Source organism: Watersipora subatra, chromosome 1, assembly GCF_963576615.1.
Source record: "Watersipora subatra chromosome 1, tzWatSuba1.1, whole genome shotgun sequence".
Classification (NCBI taxonomy): Eukaryota; Metazoa; Bryozoa; class Gymnolaemata; order Cheilostomatida; family Watersiporidae; genus Watersipora; species Watersipora subatra.
The window spans coordinates 36,419,926-36,439,196 of NC_088708.1; the positions used below are offsets into that span (position 1 = coordinate 36,419,926).

Genomic DNA, 19,271 nt, shown 5'->3' on the forward strand with positions numbered 1-19,271 from the left:
AGCCTCTGCTCATACAGTAAGTCTCTATCAATAATCATCTCTCTCAGCCTCTGCTCATACAGTGAGTCTCTATCAATAATCATCTCTCTCAACCTCTGCTCATACAGTAAGTCTCTATCAATAATCATCTCTCTCAGCCTCTGCTCATACAGTAAGTCTCTATCAATAATCATCTCTCTCAGCCTCTGCTCATACAGTAAGTCCCTATCAATAATCATCTCTCTCAACCTCTGCTCATACAGTAAGTCTCTATCAATAATCATCTCTCTCACCTTCTGCTCATACAGTAAGTCTCTATCAATAATCATCTCTCTCAGCTTCTGTTCATACAGTAAGTCTCTATCAATAAACATCTCTCTCAGCTTCTGTTCATACAGTAAGTCTCTATCAATAAACATCTCTTTGCCTCTGCCCTTACAATAATTTTTTTGCAATAAACACTTTTATCAACATCTTTTCGTACTGTAAGTTTCCACCCTCCAAAATTCTATATTCTAGCATATTCTAGTCATATTCTAGCATACATGTGAACCTATTTTACTATCCAACTAGCTGTGTTTCCTGGTGTTGCCTGGGTAATGAAAAAGTCTTTGGTCAGAAAATCGATTTATATTTAACACATGACAACATTTGCCATTCTTACGTTTAAACTACATATCATGAGAAAAGTGCTAGGTGACATAATTTATTAGCAACTAAAAACAACTGTTAAGGTTTTCAAACTCTGTCAAACAACTTTTAAACTCATCTTTTCTCATATCGTGAGGAATATGTTTTGTGCAGGTCAAATGAATTGAAAAACATAAAACTACTATAAAAAGCTTTAGATGTAAATGTGAAATAGTTAGCAAGTAATAGCTAAATTAGTCCGGTTTTGCCCAATAATGATACAATTAATACAAAGTGAGAAAACAAAATAAAAATCCTGAATATGTAGAATTAATAATAACAATTCTTGCATGGAGGTGTGCGTATATAACAAAGGTTACTGTGCCACCAGAAGCTATCTGTCAAAACTTTGAATGTGGAGACACTCCTACTCTATGGAGACTCTTTCCACGGAGGCAATGTAATTGTCCGCGCGAAAAGAATTGGCTTTGACCCTAGATATAGTGTCGAAACTTACAAAAATACTTCTTAACAGGGACGACATAGCGCGTGACCGCATCTATAAAATAATCAGTGTGCACTATAGCTATATCTATTGCCGGAATGCGTACCAGCATAACACATACTTAGAGAAATATATATAGATTGTAGTGCAAATTCGCAAGTCCACAAGTCCACAAGTCCACATTTGCATTGGTAGGTTATGATTGTTTCCTTGTTTTACAGCATCCGATATATTGCACATCCGTTGTTGGCACAGAGAATGCTCACAATCTCATCACAGTATCCACAGATGGCAAGGTCTGCTCATGGAGTCTCGACATGCTCTCTCAGCCTCAGGTAATTGGTGAAGGCTAGGTGCTTGGCAGGAACCTGGCACCTCACCATGGCAGGAACTTCTCATCGTGTATCCAGAATTTTCTTTTAGATGTTTTAGAAGCTATGAATTATTTCTTTTTCAATAATAATAATTTCTTTTTATGTAGCAAAAGCTCCGTCGCAAAAACAGTCGCTATCTCTAGCGCATATAGGCAGTTGCATCGTATATATCAAGTCATATCGCGATGATACTTTTATTGTGTGTCGTCGTACGTGTCTTGGACTATACCACTTGTCAAAGCTATTAGAACTGTGCTCGCTAAAAAAATTGGTTAGCCAATTAAAAGCGTTTCGTTGACAAATTCGGTGTGCATGCACAGCTCAGACGATTCTGTGATATTCGGCCGAATAAATCTGTGAAATTCGGGAATTCGATCAGATTGAACGAATAATTCGTTACGTGTGGCCAGACCTTTACAGTTACACCGTGCATATGTTTCCTTGGCTTCCATATATGCTGTGTATGTGTACAAACTGCCGAAAATGAAAACATTTAATTGTTGCGCATGTGTGGTTGTTTACTGCAGGACTCAATGAACTTGATTGCCACCAACAAGAATAAATTACCAGTTGCCGCACTTTCGATGTCATTCTTATCTGGAGATGTTAACAACTTTGTGATTGGTGGAGAAGATGGTGCTGTCAACCTTGCATGTCGGCACGGAAGGTTTTAGTCCTTTATTTCATCATCCTTTTTCAGGCTAAATTCATAGGCTATAGGTTCATAGACTATAGGTTCATACGCTATAGGTTCATACGCTATAGGTTCATACGCTATAGGTTCATACGCTATAGGTGCATAGGCTATATGTTCATACGCTATAGGTTCATACGCTATAGGTTCATAGGCTATAGGTTCATAGGCTATAAGTTCATATGCTCTAAGTTCGTAGGCTATAGGTTCGTAGGCTATAAGTTCATAGGCTATAGGTTCATAGGCTATAGGTTCATACGCTATAGGTTCATACGCTATAGGTGCATAGGCTATAAGTTCATACACTATAGGTTCATAGGCTATAGGTTCATAGGCTATAGGTTCATAGGCTATAGGTGCATAGGCTATAGGTTCATAGGCTATAGGTTCATAGGCTATAGGTTCATAGGCTTTAAGTTCGTAGAGCGCAATTCTCCTTAATGCATGCAGAAGTTCATTTTTAAGGTTGTAATCGGAAGGATTGTGGCGCATTTATATCGAAAATGAGCATGGACTAGGTTCAGTTTTTCACATTAAATAACCTGCAGATAATACATGGACCTCTGGCAGTCTGATATTATAACTCTTCCCTCAATGTTATGCAACATGTAGTAGGAACAGTAGTAGTAAGCAACATGTAGTAGGAAGAGCTTTTGATGTAGTAAAGAGATAATTCTGCAAAACTGGTCAGCGGTTGGATTGGTTGAGTTGATAGAGTGTCGATATCGCGAGCCGAATGTCACAAGTTGATATTCACACACAGTATCTTTCATGAGGCACTTTGATTATTGCTCCAACTGCGATACTCCAACTCGTGACATTCAGATTGGTGGACCAACGCTGTAATACCTGCACCAATTGATCGTTTTTGTATTCATGAACAGCTTTGTCGGCACGTTTGAGTATCTATCACGATGAACTGCAATTGTTCCGAAAGTTTCATATGTATATAATATGTAGGTAGAGCGCTATACGCACATCGTTTTTCTCTTGCCAGCGCGGCGAGTTTGAGTAGCATTCAAATAGAATTTAAGAACTCGCCCGACCTGGCCCATTACGTTATATGGAATTTTTATGTAGTAGGAATCAAAAACTTCACATAAATCTTTTTACATTCCTTGGAATTTACATTATAGGAGGTATACGTTATAGGAGCGTCTACTGTAAATAGATGCACGTATTTAAACTTTAGTAGATTAGTGAGTAGATACGTCATGCGTGGCAGGACAGTGCAATTATGCTGCATTGAGTAAGACAGTTTAGCATGCTGTTGGCAGAGCCAGTATCTACAAAGTCCAGCAATGCGCGGCACTGTTAGTTTGTTCACTCATCTTGATAGGCGAGCGTTTTAAAGAAATATTTTCGTAGGGCTTTGAATCCCATCAAGATGTCTAAAACCAAATCATCGTTCGATATTCCCAAGCCTGCCAAGAAAGAAAAAGGCTATTGATCTTGACACAAAGATGAAAGCGGTGAAGCAAAAAAGTTAATGTGATAGCACACGAAAATATTCGTTGGTTATAAAAATTCGCGATTTCGCGAGCAGTCAATTCCGCGAATTATTAAATTCCGTGAATAATTAGTTCTATTTTTAATCACAAGGGAGAATAACTACTGCATCAAATTAAAAACTAGCTGCTAGGTTAGTTTTCATTATAAATACTAAACGTAGTTAAGTTCCAAAACATTTTTAAAATCATTGCCTGGGCTTTGAGTTAACCCCATTGCCAATGCATCACATTTCTTTACAAAATTATTCAAGGTTGTCACAAGATATGCAGAATGGCGTCATCGGAAAAATAGCCGCTAGGCAGAAGTACTAAACGCAGCCGAGTTCCAAAACTTATTAACATGATTAAATTATATATTTTATTTCATGTATAGATATACTATAATTTATTACAAACTTGTGTGTAAAAATAAAATATTTCAAATACAAATAAAATTTTACAAGCGATGAATGGAGTAAATATAAACAGTTTAGTCTATTTGGCGGTTGTCTAGAGCAATAAAATTAAACTGATACTCTTGAAAAGTGAATACTAGCGTGTAATGGTGCTGCTCTCTGACTAGTTATTTTGGTAATAGCAGCTCTATATCGCTGTCACTGTCTTGGGTAGATGTTAAAGGCGATTCTCTCGCTACTACATGGCTGGTAAGGAAGTTATCATCAGAACTCTCCTCCTGGCCTACTATTGCAATTTCTGCCGGTTGGCCAAAGTTTTGTGCTCGTAAAGGCCTTTTTGTTCTTTTTTTAAAACAGATATATTCTCCTCGTAAGTAGCTGCGGTCACTTCTACCTCAATTTCCAGACTTCCCTGAATGATTCGTGATCTTCTAAGAATGACATATACCACCCTTGCAGTATTGTGCTTGCGTGTATGATGAAAAATCTCTCTCTCACACTAAAACAAATAGGTAATGAAGCGGTAGGGATGGAAAAAATAAATATTGCGTTTTACCGAAGAACCAAAGTAAAATTCAACTAATTTAGTAAATGGTTTTGAAAAAACTCATTACTTACCACTAATTGTTGGTTCATCAAAGGCCTCCAAATCTATGAATATTCGTAAAAACCTCTGAACGCAGCAAACAATGTATAGCTTAGCTGTCCCGCCTTAGCACGATCCACCCGTAGTTGTAAGCTAAATAGAAAACGAAACACGCAATGCGCGCATGCATAGGGTTAACTCTATTGGTAAACGTAATGGAGTTAACTCTTCATAGAGAGTAGCAGTTTTCAGCCGCAAGTAAATTAATCCGCGAATATTCATGAAATGACAATTTTCGCGAAATATAACTCCGCGAAAAAATTTATCCTGTAGTGTATCCCATTCTGCAGTATCAACGATTCTGAAAGACAAGGAGAGGATTCGTGAAGTAGTGAAAGGCTCAGCACCCATATGATCTGCCGCAATAACGAATCAAAGTACTGGGACCATTCACGGAATAAAGAAATTATGAAATATTTGGATGGAAAACTAAACTACAAAATGACAAAAAAGATTAGGTATTTTCAATACATTGAAGAGCGTACAGAAAAAAACTAAAGTTGGATTTGTTCTGGTTTTGTTGGATTGTTCTGGATTTGGCTGGTTCTCGATACATAATACACAGGTGAAGTAGCGAGGTCAGATGTGGTAGGAGCTGAAAAGTTTGGCAAGACTTTTGATGACATTATTAAAGAAGTTGCATATTTACCCGAGCAAATTTTTAATGTAAATGAAACTGGCCTATGCTGGAAAAGCATGCTGGCACGCACTTACACTCATAAAGACGCAAATAAATATCCGGGTTTATAACTTTTAAAGATAAGCTGACTCTGATGTGTGATGGTAACATTGCTGGATGTGAGCCGTCTCGTAGTACCCTTATAGTCTCGTAGTACCCTGTCAGTATTGTAGTACTCTAACAGTCTCGTAGTACCCTGACAGTCTCGTAGTACCCGACAGTCTCGTAGTACCCTGACAGTCTCGTAGTACCCTGACTGTCTCGTAGTACCCTTACAGTCTCGTAGTACCCTGACAGTCTCGTAGTACCCTGACAGTCTCATAGTACCCTGACAGTCTCGTAGTATCCTGACAGTCTCGTAGTACCCTGACAGTCTCGTAGTACCCTTACAGTCTCGTAATACCTTGACAGTCTCGTACCCTGACAGTCTCGTAGTACTCCGACAGTCTCGTAGTACCCTGACAGTCTCGTAGTACCCTGACAGTATTGAAGTACTCTGACAGTCTTGTAGTATCCTGACAGTCTTGTAGTACCCTGACAGTCTTGTAGTACCCTGACAGTCTTGTGCGTCGCGAGGGATCATCATGCATAATAAGAGTTTGCGCAATTATTTCGCAAGGCAGCAAAGTGGTTGAGTGGCGCAACTGGTAAGTTGCCTGGCTGCTAAGCCAAATACCCAAGTTCCAATTCCGTGTGATGCATTCTTTTTCAAACCTTCAAGCGTGGCTTCAGACAAACGAATACAGCTCTTATCATGGTAAATATTGAAAAAATTCACCTGGACACCCACCTTATCTAGAAGATTTCCATTCAAATGTGAAAGTGGTATTTTTATTCCAAATATCACTGCCCTTCTCCAGCCAATGGGCCAAGTTTGCTTTGCTGTATTCAAGGCTAATTATCTGAAAACTCCTTTTTTCTAAACTCTAGCTGTTACAGATGCCAGATTTATCTTTGCAAGACTTTGGAAGACAATATGATCTCCTTTAAGCTGTCAAGAACATTGCTATAGCATAGGATCCAGTGATAGGACCTGGTGAAAAATAAATGTGTGAATGGCATCTGGAAAAAATGCGTTGAGCATTATGTTAGTGCTTTTACTGGATTTGGTTGTGACAGTAGCTTTAAAAAGGTTTAAGAAAAAATACTAGCTTCGGCTAAAATTTTCTCGAAAATGCCATGTGGAAGAAAGTGAGCGAGTTTTTGAACCGAGATGTGGAAAAATGAGCAAATAAAGATCTAATTGCTTAGAAGAAAGAGTGGCAGATGAAGACAAGAGTAATGTGATGCAGTAGAACAAAAAAAACCACAAAGAATGTTCACTGTTAATAGATCGTCCGAAGGTTTTTCAAGTTTGAAGGTATGAACCTGAATATTGAACGCTTTGCTAGCATTGAACCACTACTACTAGATGCTTTTCATCCGTATCAAGAATTATACATGGGGAGTAAAAAGAAACGACCCATTTATGACAACAGGTTTTTGATGGCCCAGAAATGACAGCATGTTTGTGCGAAAAGCTTCTTCACCTACTCTCACGGTTGATACAAACAATCTACAACCTAGCACAAGTAATAAATAATATTGCTCTAACTTTGGTTTGTAAGGTGTTGTTTTTCTATTTTTGTATTTCCTAATATCTTTTCAGTCACAATTCAGATGCAATAAATTACCATTGTTATGTAGCCTGTATCCAAAGTACACAGTAAACAATAACAGTAAACTTTTTTAGTTTATGTGGTAGTCAATAAAAAGGTTCACCGTAGTAAACAAAAAGAAGACTGGTTTTAAAATAAATAGTATTCAGATTTTTTATCACGTTTTACATGCTTTAATATCTTTTGTAACTAAATCAAATATAAATTATACAATGATTTCAATTTAACTTGCAAAGTATTTTTAAGACAAAACCGATGTGTAGCTTAGGCTTAGCCTAAATGATGCCTAGACTAGGCTTTACCCGTTGTTGATAAGAACCTAAGCAAGTAAATAGATGTCGGAATAATCTATACGTACATATCTATATATATATTTCTCAAAGTTTGTGTGGGTATGTGTGTAGTTCCAGTTACAGCTATTAAAATCTTGGAATAAAGATTCGGTATCGCAAAAGATTTCGTCTCGGACCCTCCGGTTTGCCAGTCCAACTGCCTTACCAATTTTGCCACACGAGCTTGATGTATTCATTAGGCGATATATGTCGCTATATGGGAGAAAATAAGAGCAGATGGCATTAAGCAGATGGCGTAATGTCATGAGAAGCTGGTAGCTCTTATTAGTAAGCTTACTTGGATTATCCATTGGCAATGTGCCAGGCTAATAGCAAGTGGCAGGCAACTCTCGTTACCTCTCATTGTTTATAAGCTGAATTTTAATACCTCGGGAAAGCCGGGTAGCACAGCTAGTCATATGCTAAACGACAGTAAACTTAGGCAACGTTTCCTAAAGAAAATCTGATAAAATTACGGTATTAACAAATTAAAAATACTACACAGTGTAGCTCAAAGGTGACAAGATTTTATTGATTGTCATAAACGTAATTTTGACACTATGTAATAGACTACAGTAAAATTATTTAAAGGCTAGTATAAATAATATTTTATTTAACAGTTATACTTATGTTCAGACCAGCTCAGGACCTGTTGTGTGATGACGGCAACCTGTAGTTTGTTTTTCTTTAATTACCATTGTCATCACAGAAGGTTTCTTATACAGATTTTTTATGAACTTCTTGGTAATCAAGTGTATATCATATCATGTTGTTATTTGCAACTGTCTACACTGTACACAGTATATTTAGTGTAAGTGCTGGATTTCTAGCAAAGCTGGTGTAACTCTATCACTCGAGGAGCACAATGGACCGGTGACTGGCATAGATACGCACAAGGTGCAGGGAGGTGTTGATTTTTCACATCTCTACCTAACCTCTTCATTCGATTGGACAGTCAAACTGTGGAGCACGAGGGTTTGTTTGCAAGCAATTGTCTGGTTCCAGCATTTTCAGTACATTGATAAAAGTGATAAAACAGCAATTTTTTAGCTGTTAACAGGTAAACCTTAAAGGCTGACTTGCAACAAAATTCACATTACAGTTATTTGGTATCAAAAGATTCACTTTGTCTTACTCTGCTGTGATGTAGGTGCAAAATATGTGGAAATGTGATTGGAAGCTCTTAAAAGCTCATCACGAGACTGCCGTAGATTAGAATTTCTTTCCAAAACGGCTCACATAGGATGTAGTTGTACAAGATTGCTTCTGTTTACACTTTCACGCAACCTCGTTCGTCGAAATATTTTCACAAATATACTTCACACATTCAATAAAACCATGTCTATTGTTCTTACGCGTCTATTTCATTGTCATTGTAATGCTGTCACTTTCAGCACTGATATCTTATAACCTACCGTGAAAATTCGTTTAATTTTTTAACAGCTCGAAGGAGTACATATCATTTTCTGATAAACATGACGAGCCTGGTGGTCACCTGTGATAATCGAAAAATGCTGCAGAGATTATTCGCGAAGTATGGGTCACATGATCAGATTACGACAAGACGATTTGAAAATTCGTTCAATTTTTTAACCTTAGCTCGAAGGAGTACATATCATTGTTTGATAAACATGACGAGCCTGTTGGTCACCTATAATAATCGAAAAATGCTGCAGAGATTATTCGCGAAGTATGGGTCACATGATCAGATTACGACAAGACGATTGGAAAATTCGTTCAATTTTTTAACCTTAGCTCGAAGGAGTACATATCATTGTTTGATAAACATGACGAGCCTGTTGGTCACCTGTAATAATCGAAAAATGCTGCAGAGATTATTCGCGAAGTATGGGTCACATGATCAGATTACGACTTGACGATTAGACCAAGCCGAAACAAAACTGTAAAGTAGCGAGCATCTATATTTGATACCGGCTCTTCCGTAAAACCCGAAGTGTTTGTCATAAACTAATGCTACGAGAAGTTTTATATTGAGCCTTTTAATTGGCCTTTCAGTTTACGTGAGAACATCACGTGACAAAACAATAACCAAATGTAATGACTACGTCAGAGAAATAAACTGATTTCAATTACGGCGGTCTCGTGATGGCTGCGATTCACTGTTCGTTTTGGATCTTTCAAGAGCTTGTAATTACATGTCCACATATTTTGCACCTACAACACAACAGAGTAAGACATGGTGAATTTGATACCAAAAAACTGTAATGTGAACTTTGTTGCAAGTCAACCTTTACCTGCGGGATGTGCCAAGAGCATGGATGTCAAATTATTAGCGTATGTGCAGTCTTGGAGTTGTGTTCTACTGCATATGTCAGTCGTGAAGTAATGTTTTAAAACAAAATATGGCTCTGTGAAACCTTAATAATCTGTTTGAGATTGATTTTATAGAATTTATAAATGTGGAAGTGAAAATGCATAGAAGTAATTCAGGCCAAAAAACCTGGGTCTGCATAAATTTGCTGATTTCTGTGGGCAGGGTGAGCATTCACTCTACACGTTCAAGGATGGCACAGAGTATGTGATGGATGTCAACTGGTCACCTATTCACCCTGCTCTTTTTGCATCTGTTGATGGCACTGGCAAGCTCTCTCTTTGGAATCTCAACCGTGATACAGAGGTTGGTTTGTTGTCTCCTAGACCTATAACATTGTTTACCTAATAATATATCACTGAATATCGAGAAGCTGCTGCATGAGCTGTTTTATTAAGGCTGTGTCATCAAAAGGGTCATCACCACGAAGTAATTTGCGATCATGTCTAAAATCTTTCAGTCATGTTGAAGCTCTGGTGCAGTGTATATACCATTCTTTCCTTCTGCAGGTACCAACAGCTAGTACAGTACCTGATTACCAGTCTGCCCTTAACAGGTGTAAATGGCACAGCAGTGGCACACATCTCGCGGTTGGATCTACGACTGGCAAGATATATCTATATGATGTTGTAGAGGTTTGTATTAAATATGCTTCAAATACCCTACAGGGTGATATTATTCAATGAATTTAAAAATTCGCAGGAAAACAATTTCGTTGATAGTCAAAATCTGCAAATAATTGTTAGCTTTTTAAAAAGAGAGAATAACTTCTACCTGAAATTAAATACTTGTTGCCAGTCAGTTGAGTTTCAAACTCGTTTATAAGAATCGCTGGATTGGAGTTGTACCCATTTATGAGAATCGCGTGGGGTCTGAGTTGCACCCATTGAATTGCAAATACATGGCGGTTCTTTACAAAATTATTTCAGAGTGTCACAATTTCTTCAGAATTCAGCATAGTGTAATTATCTCAAGTCTCTCTTGCCGTTTCCTACCATGAAATCACTTCCAACAACTTCTAATACTCATGACATTGAAAGTGATTATTCTGATTTAGGCCTTGCGGTATGTATATGATTTGCAGTGCAGGTACAGTTACATGTACTGTAGAATACATAAAGTTAAACGCCTGCTGTACGCATGTGAAGGTTTTATATTCTATTGTTAGCTGGATTCACAGATTAATTCCTTCGTGTATGTGTTCCTCCGCGAAAATGCACAAAAAGACTGCTTCAGTGAAATATGACTTCGTGAATAATATTGTCCTGTATGGTAACATTTGGTCATTTATGCAGAAAACGACGAACGTATATTTAATGCTTCTCAAGTTTTACTTAAACAGTATTCTACACAAACTATAGTGTCTGCCAACTCTCTGTCATCATCAGCTTCTACTTTGAACAGAGAGTGTGAACAATTTATGGTCATTCAAAGTAATCATTTACTGCATAAAACAGGAAGTCTGTTGTTTATAATCCAGCTGCCAAGCAATCCAAGCAATTAATTTACGTGAAGTTAGAATGGAGTGACCAATGTCTGCATGATGAAACAGTAATGGTTGTGCGGAATCGATGAGGAGAGTAGCCCAGTTTTGTTCAGCTGCCTATTGTAGAATACCTTTTATTCAACATACAGCCATAGACAACTCCACTAACTCTCTAGATAGTTCTAGACAGCTTTACTCATGTAATATCAAGTCAAACAACTCAACTCATTTAATATGCAGTCATTGGCAACTTCAGAGACTTTTGGAACCTTTTCACTCGCTAAAGATGCCTTTTGGAACCTTTTCACTGGCTAAAGATGCCTTTTGGAACCTTTTCACTGGCTAAAGATGCCTTTTGGAACCTTTTCACTGGCTAAAGATGCCTTTTGGAACCTTTTCACTGGCTAAAGATGTAATTAAAAATGTATGAGATAAAGTTGCATTGCTTTTTCTAGAGATTGGCTACACCACGGATGGATGAATGGAATAAATTTGCTCACACTCTGCTGGAAATGCAGTCTGAGTACACAGATATGAACATGTCTGGATCGTCACCGTTGAGATGACGGTCTGGCAACTGTATGGCAGGTCTGGCCACCATATGGCAGGTCTGGCCACCATATGGCAGGAATCTTGAGCAGTCACTTGCACTATTGTAGGCCGCAGGGCTTGTGTTTGGATGAGATAAACTGTATTGCATTTTATTTATACAAATAATTATATTTGTTGCTAGTGCTTTTATAGGCTATGTTATTAATTACCTACTATTCTGGCAGACCTTTGCCTTTGTATGATCACCTCGTTTAGTTCATTTCATGATTTACTTTTGTCTATCACACAAATAAATAGCTTGTATAACTAATCATTATTGTATCACGCTCTCACGCCAATGACCAATTGATCAGCCTCCCCCACTCGCCGTTTTTTAGGATAGGCCCAATAAAAACTACATTTTTATGTACATAGTATATAAGCGATGCAAAAATGCCTGCTGAGAAGGTTATATTAGGATATAGTGATTATATGATTTAAATGTTTAGTTAGAAACTACACAAGCAAAAAGCCTCTCGGGACTATCTGTTCGATTGTTATCATATTTTTCACAAGGTTGAGATAAACTGACAGTCAGAAAAAGAGCTAATAACGCACTAAGTGCACCGGCACAAAACTGCAGCTTTGCACGCGTTGACTGTCTCTAGGTGTTGACTGTCTCTAGGTGTTGACTGTCTCTAGGTGTTGACTGTCTCTAGGTGTTGACTGTCTCTAGGTGTTGACTGTCTCTAGGTGTTGACTGTCTCTAGGTGTTGACTGTCTCTAGGTGTTGACTGTCTCTAGGTGTTGACTGTCTCTAGGTGTTGACTGTCTCTAGGTGTTGACTGTCTCTAGGTGTTGACTGTCTCTAGGTGTTGACTGTCTCTAGGTGTTGACTGTCTCTAGGTGTTGACTGTCTCTAGGTGTTGACTGTCTCTAGGTGTTGACTGTCTCTAGGTGTTGACTGTCTCTAGGTGTTGACTGTCTCTAGGTGTTGACTGTCTCTAGGCTCAGCAAGGTTGATTATCAATAATGTTGATGTTTTTCTGAATTCAGAGAGCTGACAGCCTCACTGTAGGCTCAGTGCACCAGCACTCCTCCATAATAGTCTGCAGGCGGTGGACCATTCGAGGAGCATCTCTTCCATACTCCATGAAATACAGATTTGAGTAGTCACATGCTGAAATATGTGAAATAAGTAGACACCATATCCATACAGTAACTTACTGTGGTAGATGGGTGTAACGTACCGTTGTAGATGGACGCCTCTGTTTGTCTGCAACGACCTCTTTCATATCTTGAAACGAGGGATTGTTCATGACCAGTTCATCATACTGGTAAAGTGGTAGATGGTAAAGTGTCTCTAAAAGGAGTCAAGACTAAGCGTTGACCATGCTTAGGTTCAAACAAGCTACATCGTATAAATCAAAAGTAAAAGTTTGCTCGGGCTTTTTGAAATACGGTGTTGCATAAACTGGGACTCGATTCTTTTCTGTCTCGACGGATTAGAAAGGTTAGCTATATTGGTATATTATGTTTATAGGATCATATCTCTACCTTCTTTGTCAGGATATAATCCTGGAGCATGTTCAACTCTACATAGACTACTGTTGACAAGAACCTCCCAAAGTAAGAGTCCAAAAGAGTAGATGTCCGCTTTCTGAAAGGCTTGAAGACTGTCACTGTGAATTGAAAGGTTTAAAATCTCTGGAGCCAAGTATCTTTTAGTTCCCACCTGTATAAACTAATATTAGCCATATCAATCAGCTATGTTATGTCAATTCTCATAACATTTCTCAACAATACTTATTTGAGGCTGTCATCCTTGTCTTTCAGATTACCTGAGAAACACTTTCATTGCCGTCTTGCATCAATGACTTTATCTTTCTCCAGTTGGCGATATCCTTCGGTGTTATTGCCATTCCAAGGTCAGCGATGCAGCAGCTGCCGTCATTCTTCACAAGAATGTTCTTGGTCTATGCACAACAGCACACACAACAGTTGACACAACTCAGTGCAGTAGTAGTAGCAGTTAGTGTAGTACTTGAAGTCAAACATATTGACACAAATGTTTTTGCTGTTGTATTCTGCGCTGACGCTTTGCCTCAACTTAATCTTTGGTTTAATGTCTATTGAGAGCTGCACTGAATTCTCTAAGTAATTCAGATTTATTCTGAAGTAACTTCATACTGTATATTAATTTTGCTTAACTTTGTTTGGCCAGTTTAAGAAATAATAACTTACAATTAGAGTGCATAACAATGTAAGTTAAAACTGGCTACCAATTTTTCGTTCAAAGAAAGAGTTTTGATGGTAAGAGTTTTTAAAACCAAAATTGAAGTGGTACATGTATCTTTAAAGGCCACGCAATAAGTGATAATTTTTATGTGATGCAGACAGTGGAAGTGGTTGCTCTCTCAGAGGTGAATAGATGATTGTAAAAACTAGGATATGATCACTAACTGGGAACGCTTTGATATCACTGAATTGTATGTATGTATTCGAACTACCGTGACATCTCTATGAATTGTATATAGGCATACAAACAAATACCTTGATATCTCTATGAGCTAAAGGTTCTTTATAGGGCTGGCCATTAATTTCTGAGTGGAGATATGTCAAGCCAGAAATGATTGTGCGCAGTATGCGGCTCACCACAACAATATCCAAAGACTTCTTTGCTTTAAGATAGTCATAGAGTGAACCTAGTTTGACAGTAAAGATTGGTAACAGATTAAACATAGTTGCAGATAGCAGACGTGCTGCATTTCTATCAGAGAAGAATAACAAGATATACAGCAAGTAAAATATATCTTAAGACTGCACGCTATAAAAGACGTCTGCTAGTGTATATATTCCTGCTGACCAAGCTACTTTTTCTCTTTTTATGTAATACTTGGCAGCTAAGACATTAAAATTTATAATATGCTAAGAAAAAGGTGTAACCAAAAACAAAAAAAGTTTGGCATACCATTTGGGTGATAATCAGTCACTATGAGATATTGAATGACGGATGAGCACGACTCCACATCAGCGACCACGAATCCAAGCAAATTTTCGTGGTGTAAATTGACTTCTGCATAAATTTTTTTTTCTTGTGACCAGCCAATCAAGCCATGTTGAGGGGTGAAAACTTTAACAGCATATTCTGTGGTAAAATGGCTGCATTTGTAAACCTTTCCATATTTTCCTTCACCTAAAAGTTGTGTTAGCTGTTGGCTATGCGTTACGATATGGCACAGTAGTTATGCTGAAGAGCAGATGAGGTTATAGAGTGATTGTAACAATAGATTGATGACTGAGCTATAAAGCCATTATAACAATAGAGTGATGACTGTGAGCTATTGAGTGATTATAACAAAAGAGTGATGACTGTGAGCTATAGAGTGACTATAACAATAGAATGATCGCTGTAAGCTATAAAGCGACTATAATAATAGAGTGATGACTGAACTATAGAGTGATTATAACAATAGAGCGATGACCGTGAGCTATGGCGTGATTATAACAAAGTGATGATCGTGAGCTATAAAGTGGTTATAATAATAGAGTGATGACTGTGAGCTATAGAGTGATGACTGTGAGCTATAGAATGATGACTGTGAGCTATAGAGTGATTATAGCGATACAGTGATGACTATGAGCTATAGAGAAATTTTTGGGGAGACCATATGGAGTGAAAGGAGTGAGGACAGACAGAACGCGCCATGGAAGAAAAGAGACAATGAGTACTGAGTGGCTCCTTTTTGATAATGTGATTGCTGATGGAAATATCACAAGATGATATATGAAAGACTGATAATGAAAGACCGACAGAGAGGAAACCAACCTGCAAACTATCGACGAATCTCGTGCCTACTGCTTATATGGAATACATTGACTGGTAGCAAAGAAGCTCTGACTACGTTGAATCACATGGAATTATAGGGGATGAACAACTGGGCTGTTGTAAATATAGAAGGTGTACAAAAGTACACCTTCCATTTGGGAAAACTATACAGGGGGATTGTAGGAAGAGAAATACAAATCAACTCAAACAATGCCAGATCAGATCAACTGCCAGAAGGCTTATGATCTTCTGCCGCATTGTTGGATCCCACAGACAAGCAAACTATCAAGATTACCCAATAATGATGTGAACATAATCAAAAATAGCATAGACTCTTAGAACATCAGACCACAGTGCAACAATCAGGAATTGACTGAGGTTGATATTAGAAGAGGAATCTTTTAAGGAAACTGTCCTCTCTTCTTCACCGTGTCACCGATACCTCTATTGAGAACCTTGAGAGATGCGGTTTGAGGATATATGTTATTAAAACGGGTACATAGTCAATCATTTTCTGTTTATGGATAATTTGAAGCTGTACGAAAAGTCTTAAGTAGGAACTGGAGGATCTTGCGAACACCAAGAAGTTATATCAATGATATCGGGATGGAATTTGGGCTACAGAAGTGTGCAACAGTAGTGTTGAAGAAAGAAAAGGAAGTAGAGGACAAAAGGTTTATGATGTTGGATGGTCAGTTGATAGAGGATTTAGGAGACACATCTTACAAGTATTAGGCTGTACAGGAGGCTGATAAGATTGAAATGAATGAGATGAAGAAGAAAATAAGGACTGATTATTATCAAGGACTGAAGAAACTTATGGAAACAAGTTCATATGGAACAAACTTAGTTGTACAGGTAAACTTATATATAGACGCGTGTCGGGTGGGAAAAGGTGTCAGGAGAAAGTCTTGAGAAGAAGAAAATTGTGAAAGACAAAGGGCTCAATGAGCAAATGGAAGCGTTTGATCTGGAACACAAAAAAAGCTATAATTATTTAGTATAAAGTACAGGAAGATGCATTCAAAATGGAGGCAGGGTACAACAGATTACGAGATGAGATGGAAAGACAGATGAGGACCCTGACCAAACAAAGAACTACAGCGCTACGAGTTGATTAACAAAGTAGTTGGTAGAGAATAATTGGTAGAGAATGATTGGTAGAGATTAATTGGTAGAGAGTAATTGGTAGAGTGTAATTGGTATAGAGTAATTGGTAGAGAGTAATTGGTAGAGACTAATTGGTAGAGAGTAATTGGTAGACAGTAATTGATAGAGAGTAATTGGTAGAGAGTAGTTGGTAGAGAGTCATTGGTAGAGAGTCATTGGTAGAGAGTAATTGGTAGAGACTAATTGGTAGAGAGTAATTGGTAGACAGTAATTGATAGAGAGTAACTGGTAGAGAAAAATTGTTAGAGAGTAAATGGTAGAGAGTAAGTGGTGGAGAGTAATTGGTAGAGAGTCATTGGTAGAGAGTAATTGGTAGAGAGTAATTGGTATAGAGTAATTGGTAGAGACTAATTGGTAGAGAGTAATTGGTAGACAGTAATTGATAGAGAGTAATTGGTAGAGAGTAGTTGGTAGAGAGTAATTGGTAGAGATTAATTGGTAGAGAGTAATTGGTATAGAGTAATTGGTAGACAGTAATTGATAGAGAGTAACTGGTAGAGAAAAATTGTTAGAGAGTAAATGGTAGAGAGTAATTGGTAGAGAGTAATTGGCAGAGGGTAATTGGTAGAGAGTAATTGGTAGAGAGTAATTGGTAGAGACTAATTGGTAGAGAGTAATTGGTAGACAGTAATTGATAGAGAGTAACTGGTAGAGAAAAATTGTTAGAGAGTAAATGGTAGAGAGTAAGTGGTGGAGAGTAATTGGTAGAGAGTCATTGGTAGAGAGTAATTGGTAGAGATTAATTGGTAGAGAGTAATTGGTATAGAGTAATTGGTAGACAGTAATTGATAGAGAGTAACTGGTAGAGAAAAATTGTTAGAGAGTAAATGGTAGAGAGTAAGTGGTGGAGAGTAATTGGTAGAGAGTCATTGGTAGAGAGTAATTGGTAGAGAGTAATTGGTAGACAGTAATTGGTAGAGAGTAATTGATAGAGAGTAATTGGTAGAGAGTAATTGGTGGAGAGTAAATGGTAGAGACTCATTGGTGGAGAGTAAATGGTATAGAGTAATTGGTAGACAGTAATTGATAGAGAGTAACTGGTAGAGAAAAATTGTTAGAGAGTAAATGGTAGAGAGTAAGTGGTGGAGAGTAATTGGTAGAGAGTCATTGGTAGAGAGTAATTGGTAGAGAGTAATTGGTAGACAGTAATTGGTAGAGAGTAATTGATAAAGAGTAATTGGTAGAGAGTAATTGGTGGAGAGTAAATGGTAGAGACTCATTGGTGGAGAGTAAATGGTAGAGACTCATTGGTAGAGAGTAACTGGTAGTAATTGGTAGAGAGTAAGTGGTAGAGAGTAATTGGTAGAGAGTAATTGGTAGAGAGTAATTGGAAGAGTGTAATTGGTATAGAGTAATTGGTAGAGAGTGATTGGTAGAGTGTAATTGGTATAGAGTAATTGGTAGACAGTAATTGGTAGAGAGTAATTGATAGAGAGTAATTGGTAGAGAGTAATTGGTGGAGAGTAAATGGTAGAGACTCATTGGTGGAGAGTAAATGGTAGAGACTCATTGGTAGAGAGTAATTGGTAGAGAGTAAGTGGTAGAGAGTAATTGGTAGAGAGTAATTGGTAGAGAGTAATTGGAAGAGTGTAATTGGTATAGAGTAATTGGTAGAGAGTGATTGGTAGAGAGTAATTGGTAGAGAGTAATTGGTAGACAGTAATTGGTAGAGAGTAATTGATAGAGAGTAATTGGTAGAGAGTAATTGGTAGAGAGTAAATGGTAGAGACTCATTGGTGGAGAGTAATTGGTATAGAGTAATTGGAAGAGTGTAATTGGTAGAGATTAATTGGAAGAGTGTAATTGGTAGAGAGTAACTGGTAGTAATTGGTAGAGAGTAATTGGTAGAGAGTAAGTGGTAGAGAGTGATTGGTAGAGAGTAATTGGTAGAGAGTAATTGATAGAGAGTAATTGGTAGAGAGTAATTGGTGGAGAGTAAATGGTAGAGACTCATTGGTGGAGAGTAAATGGTAGAGACTCATTGGTAGAGAGTAACTGGTAGTAATTGGTAGAGAGTAAGTGGTAGAGAGTAATTGGTAGAGAGTAATTGGTATAGAGTAATTGGAAGAGTGTAATTGGTATAGAGTAATTGGTAGAGAGTGATTGGTAGAGAGTAATTGGTAGAGAGTAATTGGTAGACAGTAATTGGTAGAGAGTAATTGGTAGAGAGTAACTGGTAGAGAGTAATTGGTAGAGAGTGATTGGTAGAGAATAATTGGTAGAGTAATTAGTAGAGAGTAATTGGTAGAGAGTAATTGGTATAGAGTAATTGGTAGAAAGTCATTTGTATAGAGTAATGGGCAGAGGGTAATTGGTAGAGATTAATTGGTAGAGAGTAATTGGTAGAGAGTAATTGGTATAGAGTAATTGGTAGAAAGTCATTGGTAAAGTGTGATTGGTAGACAGTAATTGGTAGAGAGTAATTGGTATAGAGTAATGGGCAGAGGGTAATTGGTAGAGATTAATTGGTAGAGAGTAATTGGTAGAGAGCAATTGGTAGAGAGTAATTGGTAGAAAGTA

General features: G+C 37.8%; 1 protein-coding gene across 5 annotated transcripts in view; it reads left to right on the top strand.

Annotated features, from left to right (window-relative positions):
* Positions 1-12,077, top strand: part of LOC137385590 (cytoplasmic dynein 1 intermediate chain 2-like) — an 86,037-nt gene extending 73,960 nt beyond the window's left edge. For all 5 annotated transcript variants that reach the window (XM_068072080.1, XM_068072081.1, XM_068072082.1 and 2 more), the window contains 6 exons: positions 1,336-1,449; positions 2,016-2,155; positions 8,234-8,378; positions 9,901-10,041; positions 10,245-10,370; positions 11,677-12,077. In XM_068072080.1, coding sequence (XP_067928181.1) covers positions 1,336-1,449; positions 2,016-2,155; positions 8,234-8,378; positions 9,901-10,041; positions 10,245-10,370; positions 11,677-11,787 — 777 coding nt within the window. In that variant the 3' untranslated portion in view covers positions 11,788-12,077. The remainder of the gene's footprint in view (positions 1-1,335; positions 1,450-2,015; positions 2,156-8,233; positions 8,379-9,900; positions 10,042-10,244; positions 10,371-11,676) is intronic.
* Positions 12,078-19,271: the final 7,194 nt, after the last annotated feature.